Source organism: Anas acuta, chromosome 1 (assembly GCF_963932015.1).
Source record: "Anas acuta chromosome 1, bAnaAcu1.1, whole genome shotgun sequence".
NCBI classification, from domain to species: domain Eukaryota; kingdom Metazoa; phylum Chordata; class Aves; order Anseriformes; family Anatidae; genus Anas; species Anas acuta.
This window is the reverse complement of record NC_088979.1, coordinates 147,346,186-147,367,368: the sequence shown is the minus strand read 5'-3', so window position 1 is coordinate 147,367,368 and position 21,183 is coordinate 147,346,186. Positions and strand designations below refer to the sequence as shown.

Here is a 21,183-nt window from a genome sequence, read left to right as displayed (position 1 = left end):
AAACCCACTTTTTTTTTTTAAACATTGCCTTTCCACTCAAGCCAGCAGGACTTTCAATTCCAACACTTATTTTTAAATGCCCTCTCATCTTTAAGATGTCAGTACTATATAATTTCCTGAATACTTATTCCACACAAAGAAGTTTCAGTAGAACCCTTAGATGCCAGGTGTACTTGGGATTGAAGAGCACAGCACATCTGTTAACACAAAACCCAGCCTTAAGCATATGTTTTTGACTGTGCGGCTGTACCAGTGTGGAACAACCTCAGGACAGCAAATTCCCTTTTGGACAAAGGACCTGAACACTCAAGACAACCCCTTTAATTCTTTAAGATGAGCTGAGCTTACTGTGTAAAATTTAGAGTTACTGGTGTTTGGGAACATTTTATTTTGTACATGACAAGATTTTACACCAAGTCAGTTAAATAATACAAATTTACATTCATGAGGAATGTTTTAGAAAAGTCAACTTAAAAAAAATCTCCTCTGCCCTTAACCCCCACACCATCCCTCAACCTTTTACAGTGGAAAAAAACAAAACCTAATTCACATCCCTTCCTAGCCCCCCAATGCAGGATGGTAGGCAAGTGCAGTTTACAGTTCATCTTTCACATCTGTGGATTCCTGTGGAGACAAACAAGAGAATCAGAACATTGCTTTTTCAAAGTGCAAAAGGTTACAAAAGCTGTTTCAGATGAACTGGAAGACTGCTGATACTTCCCAAAGCACTAACAGAAGTGATATAACTTTTGAAGAGACATTAAAAAAAACAAAACTTCAGTCCACCCAGATTTAGTTTAGCATTTTTAATACTTTAAGTTACCTTTCAGGCATAGCATTAGTACTGTTAACATCCCATAACTTTGCTTACTTATTTACTGCTATCACTGCATGTTATACTGCTCTGTAAATGCAGTAGTGATAGCATCAAAACTAATACAATTACCTACAGTTCTGTGTATTATTAAGTAATCTGACAGATAATAGTAGGCAAACATCTCTATAAGCTTTGTATTTTTATTAGTCTCAAGATGTACTGTTACAGGACTCTTCCGAAAGCAGCCTAAGCAAGCAGGTCCAGTCAGGACTTCACAGTAACTTACAAGTTTAAGATCACTGAGAAACCACATTACTTGATGGCCAATTTGTTGAGACTACTGCCCACAAGCTGCAGAAAGTGAGAAGGTAACAGGAAGCTCATGGTAGGGGATTTACTACTACTTTTTGCCACAGGGCACTCATTACAATATCTTTAGCTTAATTTAGCTCCAAACCCTGAATACACCTGTTTTTTTCTTCTTATAAAGAAGCTTGATACAGAATAAAGATTTGTGCAGTTTTTTTTCCCCTCTAAGAAAAGCTTGGAAAACCCCTTACACTGACAGCTATGGTCACAGAATGCTAAGTGAAGAAATCTGTTGTCAGGAAGCACCAGGTAAAGCTGCACATAGATATATGAAAATGAAGAATAATCAAACTTGAGATCTTACCTTCTGTGTTTCACTGTCTTCAGCATCAGCATCCACCTCTTCTTCTTCTTGCTCTGCCTCCTCAGCTGCATCTTCAGGCTCTTCAGGTTCTTCCTCCACCTGTGGGAAGGTCATAAACACCTCACTATGCATTCAAAGCTTTATTTGCTTACAATGTTTGCTAGTTACAGACTAGCTAAATACAGGCTATGGTACTATCAGTTCATAACATGTGCTCCAAGTTACTAGGAGAAACTGGATTCTCTTTTGCACTAATACGTCATCGTATTTCCCCTGGCAAAATACCAGCCTAAGTTCTTGCACAGCATCAAGGGAAGACCTATACCCAACTTATGAATTTCTCCATTTGTAAAGCGGGCACATGCATCTGTCTAGCCCCTAATTTACTCCCACAGAACCACCACTTAAAGACAGCAATACTTGAAAAGAGCATAATGGAAGAGCAGAATCCCATTCAACTGCAAAGAGCAGTGGCAGTGGAAGAGGATACAAGCACAAAAGGCTCATCAGCTCATCACTTTCCCAGACAGAAACTTGGATCAAGCTCCTGACACCACTTCAGTATAGGAAACTAGGTACATACGCAAATCTACACCACTGCAGTTACATCTTAATAGATTTAAATATCTGCTTCTTCATCAGTTACAAGTTGTTGGCAACTAACCTTTGCATCCAGGTCAATGTTTAAACTCAAACGAAGCATCCTTTCTATTCTGTCTCCATATTCTTTGGTGTCTGGTAACATATATCCTGATCTCAAAGTTGCAGTTTCAAACAGTACCACTGCAAGATCTGAAACTGTTTTGTCATCTTCATTTTCCTAATATGGAAGCACAAAAAACCACAAACACAGCTGTTAATTAGGCTGCACTGACAGCTTTGCAGTCAGCATTTCACTATTGTTACTTATTTACCTTGACTCGCCTCAGCATGTCTTTGATCAGTGGATGCCTGGGGTTTATTTCAAATGTCTTCTTTTGGCTAGCATAGTAACTGGAAAGAATAGAAGAAACAGAAATAGTCACATCACTAAGTTTTGAAGAATGGGACCCAGGTACCCCTTTAAACTCAAGAACACTGACTAACATTGTTACCCCCCCCATCCCTGCTTCAGTATTAGTGATCCTCTAAAAATACTAGTTATTGTGATAGTTCATCTTATGTCACCAAGTGACAGATGCAAATACTACTGACAAGTATTGAGAAGTATTGCTCAGTAGGTAAAACTCTGCTTAACAGGCTTTGAAACAGTGACTATTATAGAGGTTGCAACTTATTTAGAAGTGACCTTAAATTATGGAGGATCATTTGAACCACATGGAAGCTTCTTGTGCCCACACCAACCAAGGTTTATCAACTGCATTTCACATTTACTGCTATCTGAAAGCTTACTTTGTAGATATGTCCTTCCCAGTTTGGTAAGCTTGAGCTTTCATGATTCTTTCCATGTTACCAGACCATCCATACTGACTAGCCACAAGTGCACACGGAGACTGGGTTAAACGTTGAGAGAGCACAGCTTTTTCAATCTGTAGAGAAAAGCCTTGATATTAGTTCAAGGAACAACTCTTCAAGGGAATTAAACATCTCAAATCTGCTACCACATGGCCACTTCAGTATTTTATGAAAGCTCTAAGGTGACATTCTAACTCACCACCTTCCTGAAGTAAAGGTGTTAAAATATTTCTTTATCCAGAGAAGAACAGACCAAGATATTATGGTCAGCTCCACATCCCCAGAATTTGCAAGGCTTTGTATGAACCAGAGTAGCATATACAAACAAGCATTAAGTATTTCTAACCTTGTCCTTCAGAGCTTTGTCTTTCATCCAGTTCAAGAGTGGTTCAAATTCCTTTTCCAAGGCTTCTCGACTCTCCTTAGATTTTTCACTTTCTTCAAACTTAACGCCTTCTTTTGCTACGTTCTGAAACCTCTTGCCATCAAATTCTGGCAGAGCTTGAATACAGTATTCATCTACAGGTTCAGTCAGGTAGATCACTTCGTAGCCCTTTTTCAGAAGACGTTCAACAAACGGTGAGGACTCAGCCTATAATGAGGACAGACCAAGATACCAGTTTAACACCAATACCAGCAGCTACTGAAAATTGTACTGCTATTTTACGAATGTTAACACAAGGAAAACTGAACAGTAGTAACATGACCATGGCTACACCATGCTTTACAGCAAGTACAGGCAGTTCACGATGTTTATTGTACCATAAAACTATAGCAATAATATTTTTTCCTTCCCTGCTCACTTACCTCCTTTCTGCTGGCACCTGCCATGAAATATATTTTGTCTTGTTTTTCTTTCATTCTTTCCACATACTGGTCAAGGCTTGTAAGGTTACTTTCATGATGAGAGGACTGGAAGCGAAGAAGTTTAGCCAGTCGTGTACGATTGGAGTGATCCTCAATAACTCCAAGCTTGACATTAGTACCAAACTCTTTCCAGAAGGTGTCATTGTATTTTTCCTCTGCAATTTTCTTGATCATATCAAGAGTTTTACGAACGAGTTTCTTTCTGATGACCTACAAAAAGCAGTAATACAGAGTTACAGCAATGTGCAATTGAAAGATCCCTCAATTCAGCCTCACTGTAAAGAATGGGATCAGGACACTCAAGCTTAAACAAAAGTGTTCTGAAAACAGCAATGCTTGGTTGCCAATACTTAACTGTTTTAAATATTGTTAGGGGTGTGAAAGTAAAATCAATAAGATTTAGATGATAAATGTCTTAACTTACTCATTTTCAATGTGCCCCCAATTAAAACTTAGGGCCAACTATCTTACCTTTAACAATTTATGCTGCTGAAGTGTTTCACGAGATACATTCAAAGGAAGATCATCAGAATCCACCTAATTGAAGAAGAAATTTTGTAAGTATAGCTAGCAGCATTTGGAAACATAAATGAAGTCTTACTTACTTTTTTTTTTTTTAATACTTACAACACCTTTAACGAAGTTAAGATATTTGGGCATCATGTCATGGAAGTCATCAGTGATGAACACTCTTCGAACATACAACTGAATTAGAGAAAGAACAATGATGAGGTTATGGATTATTGTTTTTTAAACAGAAAACCATAGCAATAGTCGCTTGCTTGTCTTACCTTAATGAAATCGCTTTTTTTAGATCCATATTCATCAAACAAGCCACGTGGAGCAGAATTAGGAACAAACAAGATCGATTTGAAAGTGACTTCCCCTTCAGCAGTAAAGTGGATGTAAGCCATTGGATCATCATGTTCCTGTGAAGTGAAATTTCATTTAAGTCTATGTTGGCAAAGTATTGGCAAGTCAGTTCTTCTATTTATAAGACGAATTTGCAAGTTATTACATAATTAAGCTACCTAACCATGATTTAAAGAACCAAAACTTCCAGATTCTACTGAGTTACTTGCACAGAAGTTACCTTCTAAGAACTACTAGATGCTTCCCTTTTTTAAAGCCAACCAAGGCGATGCCAAGACCACAGTAAGATATTCTTAAGTCATGTTAAGACTGTCTTTACTTGTAAATAGGGCTTTGTAGAAACACACTGTTTCCTCCTATCATGTACAACACAAACATAGACACTCTTAAACTACATTAAAATTTCCCTGTCAGTTTTTAAAATTTCTCTCTGGAGAAGAGAACAGCTCCTAGCTGAACACTACACCTCACAGAAATCTTTCAGTTCAGTCCTCTTCCTGGCAGCAATTCATTCTTAAGAACAAAGCAGTCAGTGTTGTTTACACAACAACAACAAAAAAATACTACAGTAAACCTACTGCTTCGGAAAAATTTTGAAGCTTACAGCTTACCTTGGAAAAGGTTTTGTAAAAAGCTTTGTATTCATCTTCTTCAACTTCTTTAGATGGTCTCTGCCAGATTGGTTTTATGTCATTCATGAGCTCCCAATCCCAGACAGTCTTTTCAACCTAGGTATGTAAACACAAGAATAAAGATGCGTACTTTAATTCAGGTTTTGAGTCCATTACAGAATCTCCACTGAGGATGAAGTCCTAAAATAGCATTAGAAAAATACATATTTCTAATCAACAAACTAAATTAGAGAGTGGCCTGGATAATGTCAAAAAATGTATGTATTAGCAATAAGCACATGGCAACAGAATGCAAGTCCACACTTCAGTGTACCCTGTGCACATTTCACATTCACTCAAGTGTCATGATTACTCTTCCTCTGCAACTCTGAAAAAGACAGCACAGCAAAGCCTATGTTCAATTTAAACCACTCAGTTTCTGTTTATTTAATCCAGTACCACTTTGAGAAGCTCACTGTATAAACCTTAAGTCAGTAAGCCGGCGGGCTCCCTGCCTGTAGTAAGCCGGCGGGCTCCCTGCCTGTAGTAAGCCGGCGGGCTCCCTGCCTGTAGTAAGCCGGCGGGCTCCCTGCCTGTAGTAAGCCGGCGGGCTCCCTGCCTGTAGTAAGCCGGCGGGCTCCCTGCCTGTAGTAAGCCGGCGGGCTCCCTGCCTGTAGTAAGCCGGCGGGCTCCCTGCCTGTAGTAAGCCGGCGGGCTCCCTGCCTGTAGTAAGCCGGCGGGCTCCCTGCCTGTAGTAAGCCGGCGGGCTCCCTGCCTGTAGTAAGCCGGCGGGCTCCCTGCCTGTAGTAAGCCGGCGGGCTCCCTGCCTGTAGTAAGCCGGCGGGCTCCCTGCCTGTAGTAAGCCGGCGGGCTCCCTGCCTGTAGTAAGCCGGCGGGCTCCCTGCCTGTAGTAAGCCGGCGGGCTCCCTGCCTGTAGTAAGCCGGCGGGCTCCCTGCCTGTAGTAAGCCGGCGGGCTCCCTGCCTGTAGTAAGCCGGCGGGCTCCCTGCCTGTAGTAAGCCGGCGGGCTCCCTGCCTGTAGTAAGCCGGCGGGCTCCCTGCCTGTAGTAAGCCGGCGGGCTCCCTGCCTGTAGTAAGCCGGCGGGCTCCCTGCCTGTAGTAAGCCGGCGGGCTCCCTGCCTGTAGTAAGCCGGCGGGCTCCCTGCCTGTAGTAAGCCGGCGGGCTCCCTGCCTGTAGTAAGCCGGCGGGCTCCCTGCCTGTAGTAAGCCGGCGGGCTCCCTGCCTGTAGTAAGCCGGCGGGCTGATATTCACCTTATTTCTACCACATGTTATTTACCATTTTACAAGGTAAGATCAACTACAGCTGGGTGGGACTGCTTGAAAACACTCCTCTGGAAGACTATGAAAACTGCTGAAGTATCTAACACGACTTAGAAGACCTCATATAGTCTGAAAGAGCTTACCTTCTTTGTTTTTGGTTTCTTCTCCTCCTCTTCTTCTTCCACTGCAGCTTCATCATCATCTGTTTCTTCTTTCTCTTTTGCTTCCTCTTCTTCTACAGGTTCTTCAACAGTCTCTGTCTATGTAGACATTTCAAAGTGGTGTTTAGACTACTTACTAGAAGTACCTGCCAAGAAACTATTCTCTCAAGTGGCCTCAATCACCCAAGTTAAAGCAGTGCTGAGAGACTGGTAAAAAAGTTGAGTTAATACAACCAAGTTCCTTCAAAGTTTGTGATCTTAGCACAAGTTTGTGCCTTTAGTAGTAAGTAACTAGCAAAATACTAGCCAGTTCTTCCTTTCCACTGAAAGTGAGTAGCCAAAACCAGTAAAAATTTAGGAAGTTAGACTAGTGAAAATTCTATACTATGCCCTCCTTCTTGAAGTATCTGGCCCTTGAAAGACCATGAGCTATGAAATACAGCTCAGTGTACAATGCTCTGTTAAATGCACTTACCTTGCTGCTCCACACATATATGGGGAAGTTGATGAACTGTGAGTATTTCTTGACAAGGTTTTTAACAGTATCCAACTCAAGATAATCAGACGCTTCTTCCTTCAAGACAAGGCTAAAAGAAAAGCCAAGAGTGTTAGTCTTACTGGAGGAGACTCATCTTTCCACTATTGCAGCTCTAGTGACCCAAAATTATTCAACTGCAGCTCAACTAGCAAATATCGAGTTATTCCTTCAAAAACTGAATCTCTATTAAGACTACTTCAATCAGATGGAATCACTTTTTTTAAACAATTGGGGGCATAATACAACACCTGTAAATCAAAACAAAGACCTCAAATTAACAGTGATCAGGACCTTGATGCGTTCCGACTTCATTTGGACCCAGAGGACCAAGACAAACGTTTTCCTTCCAATGAGTATCATTGGCATGCCAATGCCCTACCTTTCAGTAGGAAGAAGTCCTGAAAATGACTGAAGGGCTCCTCTAAGCCCAGATCAAAGAAACTTACGTGCACATGAAAGTGGAAAAAAAAAAATAGGGCTGTCAAACTACATCTAAGTTCAAAGTCGCATCAGACCAGTCTGACTGGTGAATTAACAGTCACCTGTTTCTAAGAGAAGGCTCTACAACCCTGTAGACATTTTGTTGTACCACAACTGCATTGAGAAACTGAATGAATCTACAGGCTGCTGAAGTCTGAAATTGCTTGCAAACAGTTAGTTGGCAGTAAGCTCATTGATTTTTTTCATTCATCAGAATAAAGAACTGTATTGCTACATTACCAGCCCACATTCTGCATGCAGTTAATAGTTTGGATATTTCTATTCAACTGAAGACATCCATACTCCAAGAACCAAATGCCACATGTAGTCACAATGCCAAAGTCATCCACATATTCCAGTGAGAAAGATTTATCTATAAAACGTTTATTTTTTCCAAGGAAACTTAATACTTACGTTATGGTTGTGCCACGTCCTAAAGTGTTTCCTCTTGGGTCATCAATCACAGAGAATTCATTTGAGTCTGATTCCCAAATGTGCTGGGTATCATTGTTGTGTTTTGATGTGACAATAACTCTGTCTGCTACTAAGAAGGCAGAATAAAAGCCAACACCGAACTGGCCAATTAACTCAGATGTTGACTGGCTATCATCCTGCATTTCAGTCATCTTATTTAAGAATTCACTTGTACCAGACTTTGCAATGGTACCCAGGTTTTTAATCAACTCCTCTTTTGTCATGCCAATACCCGTATCTGTAACGTGAAGCATGTTCTTCTCTTTGTCACACTAAAAAAGAAAGAAAAAGATTAAATTTGACTTTATTTTAAATCTCACTACCTAATACACTAATATCCTAATGATACAGTCTTCTTACATTCCTGCCACTGCTTCAGTAAGAGACAACGTAGACGATGTATCTGACATTTCTTACCTTGATTTTGACAGTGAGCTCCTCATTACCAGCAAGAGCATTTTCATCAGTCAAGGATATTAACCGTATCTTATCTAAAGCATCCGAAGCATTTGAAATAAGCTCCCTCAGGAAAATCTGAAACAGAATCCAGTTGTCAGCAATTCAAGAACACACACAAACAGTTCTAGCATGTTCTACTGATACAGGTACTAACCTCTTTATTTTTATATAAAGAATTGATGATAAGTTTCATCATCCTGTTAACTTCTGCTTGAAATGCAAACTTCTCAGATTTTTCTCTGATTTCTTTGATCTGGGATGCATTTAGGCCATCTAGCTGGATAGCTTCTTCCTCTCTGTAAGAATAATGAAAAACTGTCAAACAACTGTGCCTACATACAGTTTCCACGAATTGTCTAGCACTCACAACAATGGTCTAACTAGAGAAACAGTAACTTTAAGCCACTGACACTGATAGTCCAAATGTGGTGACCAAATGAGATCTGTGAGACTTGCTATCGTCAACTGCCTAGCCACAATCTAAAATGCAAGTGAAAGTCCATGATTGCAAAGAAGATTATTTTATTATGAAGTTGAAGGAAAAACAGAGGCACATTACAACTCCTGCAATGCTCAATGTGAGGTATACGTCTGAGGATCTGAAGCAGTTGATTGGTGTAGAGCTATTCAACCAGTGGGCACTAACCTGCCACATGCAGTTATGTGCAAGAATAACCCCTATTTATTTATTGTTTTTTGTAGTACTACTGATATTGGACAAAACCAAGTTGAAAACTTCTGAGTCCAAGTCTTCAGGCTCACCTCTCTATAGTAGGCAACAATGTTTTCATATATTTTATTTTTAACATCTGACTGGGTTTCTTTCTGCGTGTTACACCCCCACACCCCACGCTCTGCCAGTTAAGCATGCCTGATACCAAAATCGATTTTTTTTTGAACGCGAGAGAACCTCCTGATGCTTTACAAGCCGCTTACCCAGCACCCCCGCCTACTAACCTCTGAACAACTTCATCGTCGGTCCGGGACCCTTCCCTGCTTTTACCCAAGTCATCCTCCACCGTTGCATCCACATCCACCTCCTCAGCGCTAACGGACGCTGGACAGGACGAGACAGGCAGCGAGCTGAGCCCCTGCGAGTGCCCCTACACAAATTATCAGCCCCCCCCCCCACCCCCTGCACCCCCCCAGCCTCCCACACCCCCCCCACCTCCTGGGGGTGGGAATAACGCCCAGAACCGCACGCAGGCGCCCCCCCACCCCCCATGAGCAGGCCCAGGGCCCCCCCCACACACACCCCCTCCCCTCATCCTCCGCCGCCGGAATGTTCCAGAAGGCGGCCGCCGTGAGGGGCTGTGCGTGAGGGGGGGGCACTCACCGGCCAGCAGCAGCAGCGCGCAGCTCAGAGCGAGCGCCCAGGCCGACCTCATGGCGACGCGGGCCGCGGTGGCGGAGACAAGCACGGCCCAGCCCTGCCCTGCCGGCCCCGCCGCCGCTGCCGATGCCGCTGGCGCAGCCGCGTCCCTCCCCCTCCGCCTTATCAACGGCGCCCCCGCCGCAGCGCGAGGGGGGCAGCCGGCGGCCGGCCAATGGCGGCGCCCCACGCCAAACACGCGGCCAATGGCGAGCCGGCGGGGGCGGGGCGCGGGGCGGCGGCGGCCAATCGCGGCTTTCCATGTGCGGTTTCCTGCGGACGGAGCGTGGCCGGCGACGGTTGGCCGGGCGGCGTTGCGGCCGGCCAATCGTTTGCGCGGAAGGGCTCAAGGGGCGGGGCCGGCGGCGGGTTTTCGACCAATCAGGCGTCGATGCTTGGCGCCCCGGCCGCGTGGGGCGCGGCTGCGGACGGGCAGCGGTGACAGCGGCCCCGCGTGGGCAGCGCGGCCCCGACGGCTTCCGGGGGCACCCGGGATGTTTACCGGGGACACGGTTGCCACGGCAACGGGAGCTTCCGGTCGTGGCGGCGCCGGCGGGCCTCTCCCGGCAGCCCCGGGGGCCTCCTCTTCCGCCCTCTCCTGCTGGCGGGTGCGCGTGCGCAGTGGCGCCGCGCGGCATGCTGGGAGTTGTAGTCCTGAGGGGGGCACAAGGCGCCCCCTGGCGGCGCGGCGCGGGGCGGGGCGGGGCCGCCATTACGGGGCCGTGAGGGGGGCTTGGGCTGGGCTCGGCTCCCCCTCATGCAGCCCTGAGAGGCGGTGTTCGTGGGGGTCACGGAGCCCTAGAGTCACTTAAAAAACAAAAAACTAAACAAAAACAAAACAAAAACAACCAAACAAAATAAAAACTTGTAAAAGACCTTCGTGATCCTCATATCCAACCTCTCACCCACCACAAACCCACCGCCGACCCGTGTCCCTAAGCACCGCGCCCACACATCCCCTGAACATCCCCAGGGCTGCCAACGCCACCGCCTCACCTCCCTGGCGGCCTGTCCTGGTCCCTGACCGCATCTTTCCACGAAAAAATTCCTCCCGATACCCAATTCAAACCTCCCTGGTACAAAAAGCAAGCTGGGATGAAACGAGCTGGGCGCTTGGCAGGTCCCAGTCTTTTCTAGCTTACTGCTGCTCATCACAACGGCCTCCCTCTTATTCTGACTCCTCAGCCTGCCCTTGGGGCCATGGCGTTGAGTGTGCCTGGAAGAAGGACGTCATTGTCAGCTTGAGGCCGACAGCGATGGTTCCCTTCATGCCCGGGTGTCCCTGCCTGCTGCATGCTGGTGGTGCCCGCCTCAGCTGTCGCCACGAGTTGCTGACGTGGGGGGACCTACGAGCATGCACATATCCAGCTCCTGCAGTGACAATGTCAGAGAATTTAATGTGAAAACCTGCCACAGTCTGTGAATTTGAGTAAAAGTAGGCCCCGTGTTCAGAAGGCTGGATATTCCCATCCCTGACAGCTGACAAAGTGATCAAATCTAATGCACCTGTATGTCTATGTTAATAAGATACTTGAAGTGTCACAGCCTCATTTTGCCTTCTTGAGAAAGTTACTCTGCTGAAACGTCTGTGAGAATGACTAGGAAAATATGTCTAGGAGGGTTCAGTGCCAGGATTATATGTAAAAACCTGCCATGTTTTCATAAAGGCCTATTTGAACTCAGAGAATTACTTTACAAGTACTTAATTGGAAGTACAGGTTTGTCACTCTCAAGCAGACAAAGTTTGTCTTTTCTAAAACTCACTAACAAGCAGTTTCATGATTTGATTTCCTAATAATGTGTATGTTCCTAGAGGGAGGTATGTTGCTCAATGACTGAATAGGCATTTAATGTCCATACATATTTGCAGAGTAAACTTATCTCCAACCTGTAGAACTCTTGCCTTAACACGTTTTGTGGCAGTTTCATTATAGTAGTTATTTTCTTGGCAGTGGGAAAATGTAATGCTTCATCGCAATCTTTTTGAACTTTGGCAGCTGGAGTAGCAGAAACGCAAACCAATTCTGTTGTTGACTATGCTAAACTAACAGAGATTTTAGATTAAGTTTGTTGAAATCCAAATCTTGTTGATTACTTTACTCTTATTATTATACAATATAGGTTTTAAAAATTTTTTACTTTTTGAAGGAGACATGAAATCTGATAAATCTGTTTCTATGCTTCAAATTTAGAGGTCAAGACTAGCCTTGTTTGCTGCATATAGATTACACTGTTTGCTTTCCTTAAAGCCCAGTTATATTACGTAGCACAAAAGTGATAGGTAAGAATGAGGCAGCTGCGTACTTATGCTCTCTCAAAGAAAGTTTCGCCTCTTTACAAGGAGGTTGGCAATTGAAGAAAATAACTTTGATTGAATATTAAACTTCTAAAAATTGTTTATTGTAGCTATTTTAAAGCTACAAACATATCATCAAGTATTGCTGTGAATGTTTTAAGCAAATCTCAGAATTTCCACTTAAATTTGTTTAATTCATTCTTAATTTTTGCTTAAGAAAAATCAAAGGAGTTTTAAAAATATTAGTTCTGCTGACATTCAAAAGAAGCCTGAATATCACCTTTCAGCTTTTAATACCAAATAAAAGGTGTAACTGCTAAGAGCTAACAGTGCTTCAGGATGAGAACTTAGCTCAATCAAAGGCCCTGTAAAGCAATTCTACACACTCTTGATTGTGTGTATAATGACTGAAAGTGTATTTAAGTGCTGTATTTACTCTTTTGACTAAAAACATGAGGGCATGTGGTGATAAGAGAAACACGGTACGGGTAATGTGTTTTTTTCCATGCAAACAGTAGAGCAAGCCTCTCCAGTGCTCTGAGTGCAACGTATCAGCTCACCCACCTGTCCTAGGAGAAGCCTGCTCACTGAAGCAAGCCACACAATTCCAGCTGTAAGCTGTAACTAGCAAGAAGTGTTACCTTGCCAGAAATAGCTGTAGAGATAAACTGAGGAGTTCATATGACCCAACTTTGGGTATTTGGTTTAACCAGCTAAATTAGCCAGCTAATCTTCCTTGGCTCCATCTGTAAAAAAGTTCTTCTCTCACTGTACTGGCTCTGGCATATGTCAGACTCATTGCTGAGCTGATTAAATTCTCCATCCCAGCAAAATAGTCTGTAATTAAATCAGCTTATATCAGATCTAGCATGCACCAGATTAGAGCATGGTAAAGAGCAGGAGTTTATGGCTAGGAGAAGGTGATATCCCTCTTTTGGTGGTGGTGAGCTGAGCCACCACTTTCAGGAGCCTTGTATGTAACTTAACATAGGGCAGACATGTTCATGTGTGCAAGTATAAGGAAACCATAAAAGTAAACACTGAGTTTGCATTGTAAGCATGTTGCCTCTTTCAAAACACTGTAAAACTGAAATCTGTAACAGATGCAACCTCTGCTTCAGGGACTAAATATTGTACATACAAAACAAACTGAAGACATAACCACGTATTTAAGATGCTATACAGTTTTGGGGACTAAAGCAAAAAGTACTGCTATTAATTAGCTTTTCAAGCTGATTATTCAGATATTAGAAAATAATAAGAGTAACTACATACAGGCAAGATCAAAATACTTCTGTCTATAAACATTGACATCTTTACTAAATGCTTATGCTATGAATTATGCTTATCTGCTGTCTCTTTATCAAGAAATTCTGTTGAGCAAATTATCATGTTCTGACTTCAGCCGCCTTCTGGTTAGGAGAAATACATCTTTTACCTACCACCTACTTAATCTCAGAACTATTGATCTCCACCAAAGAGGGCTTTCACCCCTGCTCTAGTTTTAAGAGCAGAGAATCCTAACTAACAGGGTAACTCTTCTTCTTGTTCGGTGAAAGGCTACTCAACCAAATATTCTACATCTTCATATACAAACATCTTAAGGCCTGTTTCTTTGGATCTTTTCAAACCATGAGCTGTAGTGAGCATCTTCCTTACCCTGGAGGTTGAATTGAAAGGGGAACACTTGTCCTGGTAAAACTAACACTGTATGTGTCCATGACGCCAAAAAATGCAACAAGAACAGTACTGAGAAAAGCAGTATTTTCTCTGAACTCTGGCAATGGATGATGACGGTGGGCTGCTATCCAAAGAGTTACTTGCTTGGCTGCAGCAGGGGTCAAAGTCCTGGATCCAGTTAGGCACAAGCCTGCTTTCCACTCCTCTTCTCCACTGAGTATGGCAAAATACTCTGCAACTATAAAACTTGCTTGTCAGTGCACGGATCACCCTTAATAATGACACTACATTGGAATGCTGCAGTGACCACACCCTGGCTGAACTTGTGATCTCAAGTAATATGGGTCAGGCATAAAAGCAAAGTCAGGACCCTGAACATTAGAGGAGCAAACTTCCAGCTCTTTAAAGAATTAGGGGATCAGATCCCCTGTGAACCTGTCTTTAGGGAAAGAGGAACTGATCAGAACTGGAAACTCCTTAAGAACACTTTTCTTAGAGCTCAAGAGCTCTCCATCCTCGTGTATAAGAAATCAAGCGGGGAAGGCAGGCAACCAGGAAGGCTGAGCAAGGGTTTGATGGTCAAACTGAGCCAAAAGAAGCAGGGCAGTGGAAGCAGGGACACATGGCCTGGGAAGAGTACAGGGATGCCATCTGGATATGCAGGGATGCAATCAGGAAAGCCAAGGCACAGACGGAACTGAGCTTGGCAAGGGATGCAAAGAATAACAAGAAGGGATTCCACAGGTACATTGGCCAGAAAAGAAAGGCCAAGGAGAGTGTGCCCCCTCTGGTAAATGGGAAAGGAGAACTGGTAATGGCAGACATGGAGAAGGTACTTGTTGAGGTACTCAACAAGTTCTTTGCCTCTGTCTTCACAGACATTCAGTCTTCCCAGGTCTCTCCAGTCCATGAACCTCTAGGCAGGGGCTGGGGGAACAAAGTCCTTCCCACTGTAAGCAAAGAGCAGGTTTGAGACCACCTGATGAAACTGAACCAGTACAAGTCTATGGGGCCCGATGCCATGCATCCCAGGGTCCTGAGGGAACTGGCTGCTGGAATTGCCACGTCACTCCCTATCATATCTAAAAAGTCCTGGCAGTCAGATGAAGTCCCTGGTGACTGGAAAATGGGAAACAACACTCAATTTTTAAAAAGGGTAGAAATAAGGACCTGGGGAACTACAGACTGATGAGACTCACTTTTGTGCCTGGGAAGATCATGGAACAGATCCTTCTGAAAGCAATGCCAAAGCACATGCAAGACACGGAGGTGATCCAAGACAGCCAGCAGGGCTTCACCAAGGGCAAATCCTGCCTGACCAATCTGGTGGCCTTCTATGATGGAGTGCCTGCATCAGTCAGTAAGAGAAGGCCAACCAATGTCATCTACCTGGACTTCTGCAAGGTTTTTGAAGCAGTCTCATGTGACATACTTATCTAAATTTTAGAGAGGTGGATTTGAAGGGTAGGCTATTTGTTGGATAAAGAATTGTCTGGATGGCCACAGCCAGAGAGTCGTGGTCAATGGTTCTATGTCAGTCAATGGCTTTATGTCAAGGTGGAGGCCAATGATGAGTGGTGTCTCTCAGGGGTCCATCTTGGGACTGGTACTGTTTAAAGTTTTTATCAATGATATAGACAGTGGGAGCAAGTGCACCCTCAGCAAGTTTGCAGATGACACCAAGCTGAGTGGTGCAGTTGATACCCCAGAAGGAAGGGGTGCCATCCAAAGGGACCTGGACAAGCTTGAGAAGTGGGCCCAATGAGGTTCAACAAGTCACAGTGCAAGGTGCTGCACCGGGGATGGGGCAATCCCAGGTTTTAAACTAAAAGAGGGGATATTGAGGTTAGGTGTTAGGAGGAAATTCTTCACTCAGAGGGTGGTGAGACACTGGCACAGGCTGCCCAGAGAAGCTGTGGATGCCCCATCCCTGGAGGTGTTCAAGGCCAGGTTGGATGGGGCTTTGAGCAACCTGGTCTGGTGGAGGTGTTCCTGCTCATGGCAGGGGGGTTGGAATTAGGTGGTCTTTAAGGTCCCTTCCAACCCGAGCTGTTCTATGATTATATGTCTTTTAATTGTTACGGTAACATCAGTGCTCTCACTTTACCTATTTTAGTTTCGTTTTCTGGAGAAAAAACAGGAAGGCAAAAATAGCAAAGCATATAAAACAGCATCAGACCAGAACCCAAGGAGCTCTAATATGACACTGTACTTCATTTTATCTGAGGACTTGAGAGACTCTGTCAGTTTTATCAATTTATTTATTTATTTAATGGTCTCAATATCAATATTGCAATGAATCCTCTTTGTTGACTTAGGAAAAAGCCAATTCTGCACGGGAGCCATGAGCCTAGTGATGTGATCAGGAACTGTCTGGGCTTTTATTGATTGATTTTCCTTTGTCCTTATATTTTTGCCTGGGCATACACAGTTGGCCACTGTTGGAGACAAGATACTGGGCTGATCCAAGGTGTCCATTCCTGAGTAATATGTATGTTTTATATATGCTTCATTATCTTGAACATCTTGAAAGCCTTGAGGCTCAAATGCAGTGGGTGTAGAAAGCAGTCAGAACCAAATCTGGAAGGAGCCTTGGGCACCAAAATGTTCAATCAAATTAATCCATCATAATTCATCACAGAAAGTGGAACAACTGCAATTAAATTTTTCAATTTCCCTGTATGTTTTCAACCTTTTATTCGTGCCCCCACCATTTTAGATCACCATTCAGAGTGGTGATAGATCAGAAGGTGAATACCCTAAAGCAGAGAATGAATTGAACTGAAGCTTCTCTCATCTTGGATTAATGTTTTACCCACTGATTTGCTGGATAAAAGCAGGGTAAGTGCTTGGAATACCGGCTGCCTTTTGAAGCAAGGAAGCACTCTCCACCTTTTTTGAAACTTGATCTACTAAATATGCTCTGGGCTTCCCTTCTGGACTGAAAAGACGGGGAAGAGGGAGGGAGGTTTGTTTTGAGAAGGTCAGGAATGAGAGCTGGGTTCATCACTACTTGATGCAGTAAGTATTTGGCAGTACCAGAGACTTTCAGTGCTCTGGGAAGTTCAGAATGAAGACTGAGGTGCTGACAGAGTGTAGGCAGCTTCAAGACCAGGCAGCTGCTGAGGCAGCATGTCGGAAGCTGCAGTTTGGGACTCAGGTGTCTGACGAGGGGCCTGGAGATAAGTTGTTACATTTTGTGTATTCAGGCTTCAGGAATTTCCAGGAGGCCCGAAGCATCTTGTGGGAACTTGGTTTGAAATACTTGTTTCAGACACTACACCTGCAGGAGACATTGTACTCGTACTGCTGTGCAAGTCCTATGAGTCCGAGGAAACATTCACTGATGCTAGGCAGGCTGCTAACATGATCAGTACTGGTGTTTAAACATCTAAAAGACTGGGGGCTAACTTGTTCCTTCAGCAAATGCCTATATGGTATAAATGTGTCTTTCAACATTAAGATTGTTCATAACATCCTCAAAATCATGTTAGGAAGAGCCTTCCATCTCTATCTTTTGCTGTTTTATATTTTTAGTATTAACCTATTCAAAAATGTTAAATACTGACTTAATACTGACTTGAAACTCAGTATCACACTTCCACCATTTTAAATTTTAATTTTTGCTTTGCTCCAAGTTTGATAAAAGCATTTGTTCTTCAAGTCTCATTTGGCCTTTGGGCTGCTTTATCCCTTTCCTCCCGTGACTGATGACTGCACTGGAGCTGACACTGGTGGTGGAGTCAGTAATCTGTGCCCCCACCCTCCCTAACCCTGAGTATTTTTGAAGTCTGCAAGGCGTCCCTTGAAGTTTCATGCTCTGCATTCTTGTAGTAGATGAATTGGCAGAAGGGAATGGGTTTTAAGTAGCCTAAGATAAAGGGCAAAAGCTCTGAAGGTGAAGAACTGCAACTAGAAGATCACAGTGCAGAGAAAACAACCATGTTTTGATAGCTATATAAACCTCCCAGACTCTTCAGATGCTAAAACCTCTGTCAGTTTCAGTATCGCTGGAAATCTGCACCTGCAGTAATTTGTTTCTGTGGCTAAGAATAAAAAACCGATCAGAGGGAATATTACAAGGGCAGAGCCCAGCACCTGCTACCAGCTCCCTTTTTCTTCACAGCGGGTGCAGCGGGTGCTGCATGACTGAGTTTAGGCGGCCAGCTCCAGCTGAGCGTGTAGATTAAAAAGCCATGAAACCATTCCCATCTCTGAGCTCAGGCACACGCATCTACGCCACGCTGGACTGAAGTCTGAGTGTGGGAAGGGTGGGGAAGGAGAACGCGGTCAAATTCTGTTTGCAGAGCAAATGACCCAAAGCAGCAGGGATTTGGGCTCCATTTGTGGGGCGAGAGCTCGCCCTAGCGGCTCCCGGGCAGCGTTTCCATCCAGTAGGGTGCTTCTGCTACTTTGAAGAGATGTTTTACCATCATGTTTTCCACGGCTTTCTCTTAAAGATGTATGAATTGCTTACATTTGGCCCTTGCTTCTACAAGGGCCAAAGAACTGAGAATTATTTGTCAAAACAAATCAGCAGAGCACATTGACTTTAAATGCTCATCCCCATTAAGAGATAGGCTGGAAAGAGCTGTCTCTTGGGTACATTTTTTAAACTATTCTTTACAAATATATTTGTGTATTCATGCCTATCTTTAAAATTAATATTTCTCTAGATCTAATAGGAGATTATTTTTTTTTTTTTTTCAGTTAAACAAAATACTGCCTCCTTGCAAATACGTCATGACTTTTTTTTTTTTTTTCTTGTGTCCCAGAAATGGGGAAGATTAATAGACAACCTTTCAGCAACATTTGTTTGTGTCAGGAAAAAAAATATGCATTCCTCCATTCATAGACAGCACAAGTAAACTGCCATAGCCAGAGAACTCAGCCTGTTGAATACACAGAAATGAGTGCCAGGATCTCGGTGAACAGCCAGAGGCACAATTTATTATCTCATTTTTTATCTCAATTTATTTTCTCATTTTATTATTATCTCATTTCTTGTATGTTAGGTCAAACTTGGAAAAAGAATGTTAATTAAAAAAAAAAAATCAATCTTTGTACTTTGTCAGAGTTACATAAAATATTTTCTTTCATAAATCATTCTGTGAAATCCATGCCCATAGGAATATAAAACCTGCATACCAATCGTATGGCCAAATATATTTTAGAAGAAAGGAAGCTCTTTATATTGAGACTGTGAAGTGTATTTTAAGGATGAGACCACAACTTTCTCCATAATTAACTTTGAATGATGATAGTCTACAGTGACCAGGTGGGTCTGAGCCAAGCTGGGAAGTCACACCAGCCAAGCTGGGGTACCTGGAGCATAGACCACAGAAGGACAAAAGAACAGGTCTGAACTTAAATGCAGCTCAGGAGCAAAGGCAGGGGGAGGCTTCCCAAAGCTGTTTTCTCAGGAGCCTGATGGAGGTTATGCTGCTGTACTGCATCCGAGCATAGCTTGGCTGGCACCTAAAGCCCACAGGGGTGGGAAAGAAAGGCTGTGTGGAGGAGGGTGGTTTGAAGCTGCTTGTGTGCTCAGCTCTAAGATGGTGTTCCCTGTCTTTGGGGTGGTAGGTAGAGGGATATCCTGGCTTTTGGATGTTCTAGCTGTGCAAACAAACATGAAATCTCTCTTGCTGCACTTACAGCGTGAATTTAGGAAGCTCCAGTAGCCACTTGCAGTTTCATCACTGTAGAAATGTCAGATAGCATGAGCAGTGGGCTACAAGATAATATAATGAGGAAGAAATGAACTATTGACCAACTGGCTTGGGTCTCTGTTCCACCTCTTGGTGTATGAGGGTTTTATCCACAGCTATCCTTTGCTATCCTTTTATGCATTAGGAGATTTCTTCAGCCTTTGTTAACTGTTTGTGTTTCATGTTGCGTCAAGGCTGTTGAAAGTTGTTTCCTTGCCAGAGTCTGAGTCCTTCTGCAGATCTGATCTGGGGTTGTCTTTCTACAAAATAATCTGCGTAAAATAGGGTGGGGTTAATAGCAGAAAGGGCACATCTAATAAGATAAATGGTGTTTGTGGGATGAGAGTATTACAGCAGGTGATGAGTTGGCTGTAGGCTATGATATCACTGAGACTGTAACTGCGTATTATATAAAAATAATAAAAAAGTTTAACGAGGGTAATTCTTGTAATTCAATGCTTATTCAGTTCTACCTGAGGAAGACTTCTTAGAAACTACTTTGAAATTTAGCAAGTTGTCAGGCAGTTGTAACTCAGTATTTCTGAAAGCAAAATGATTTTAGAGTGTATGGGGACTACTAAGACAGAATACAAAGCTGTAGTTTTTCTTTGATTCAGAGGTAACTGCAATCTGATGCTGATGGATGCTACAATAAAGCCATTGTACTTCACTGATATTTACCCAGAGTTGTGATATTGATTTGGAAGTTTTAATATAAAGAAGACACTATATCCAGCAGATATCATTGTGAAAATACCTGGAGGAACAATTATGCAACAAAAGCAGGCAGTAATAAAGTTTAGGAAAGAAAAGAAGACATTAAACTGATGAGATGCTGTGTAAGATAAAATGCTTTTGAGCCTGAGTTAAGCTCATTAAAGCTAAGGTGTGAGAAAAAGTGAATCATCTGTGTTCTGCCAAAAGACTGGAGTAATCTAAACAGATGAGGATGCTGAAATCTGTTGTGATAACTCTGTACAACGTGATTCAGAGGTTCTCTACCTACAGGACCTAGATGTTGTTGGAGGTGAATGCTTCTTGCTGTGAATTTCTATTAATAGCAATGCTAACTATAGTGTTGCTTTAAAGAGGCAGCAGAATGCAGTGGATAATGTGCTGAAATTAGCAGTCTTATGAAGGTAATGAACTCATTAAATGTCATGGCAGTAGATTTTTGTGCCTGTCCTTAGATTTTTCTGACTAGCTTGTGTTTAAGAATGGCTTGTGTATAGGTTGCAGTGTGTTTTAGCATTCATCTTGGAGTGGAATTTCAGAGGGGCATGTTGTCTGCATTTAGGCCTATTGGCAGGCATGCAGACTTTCAAAAGATGTCGGTGCTCAGTAGAACACCTTGAATCAGCCATTGAATTCAATCTGGACCCAGCAGTTCCATATTATTATTATCGAGAGCTACTAAGCATTGAATGTTCCTGAAAAC

The 21,183-nt window shown here is 43.2% G+C and overlaps 1 protein-coding gene across 1 annotated transcript; it reads right to left on the bottom strand.

Moving 5' to 3' along the window:
• Positions 1 to 368: 368 nt before the first annotated feature.
• HSP90B1 (heat shock protein 90 beta family member 1) lies at positions 369 to 10,192 on the bottom strand. Its single transcript, XM_068664206.1, has 18 exons — positions 10,026 to 10,192; positions 9,647 to 9,746; positions 8,844 to 8,985; positions 8,648 to 8,764; positions 8,171 to 8,502; positions 7,214 to 7,325; positions 6,721 to 6,837; positions 5,297 to 5,413; positions 4,604 to 4,741; positions 4,440 to 4,517; positions 4,284 to 4,349; positions 3,753 to 4,022; positions 3,292 to 3,537; positions 2,883 to 3,019; positions 2,405 to 2,483; positions 2,155 to 2,310; positions 1,491 to 1,589; positions 369 to 624 (listed from the first exon to the last, which is right to left on the bottom strand). Exons 1-18 carry the CDS (start codon positions 10,075 to 10,077, stop codon positions 595 to 597), a joined length of 2,388 nt encoding a protein of 795 aa, XP_068520307.1. The 5' UTR covers positions 10,078 to 10,192; the 3' UTR covers positions 369 to 594.
• Positions 10,193 to 21,183: the final 10,991 nt, after the last annotated feature.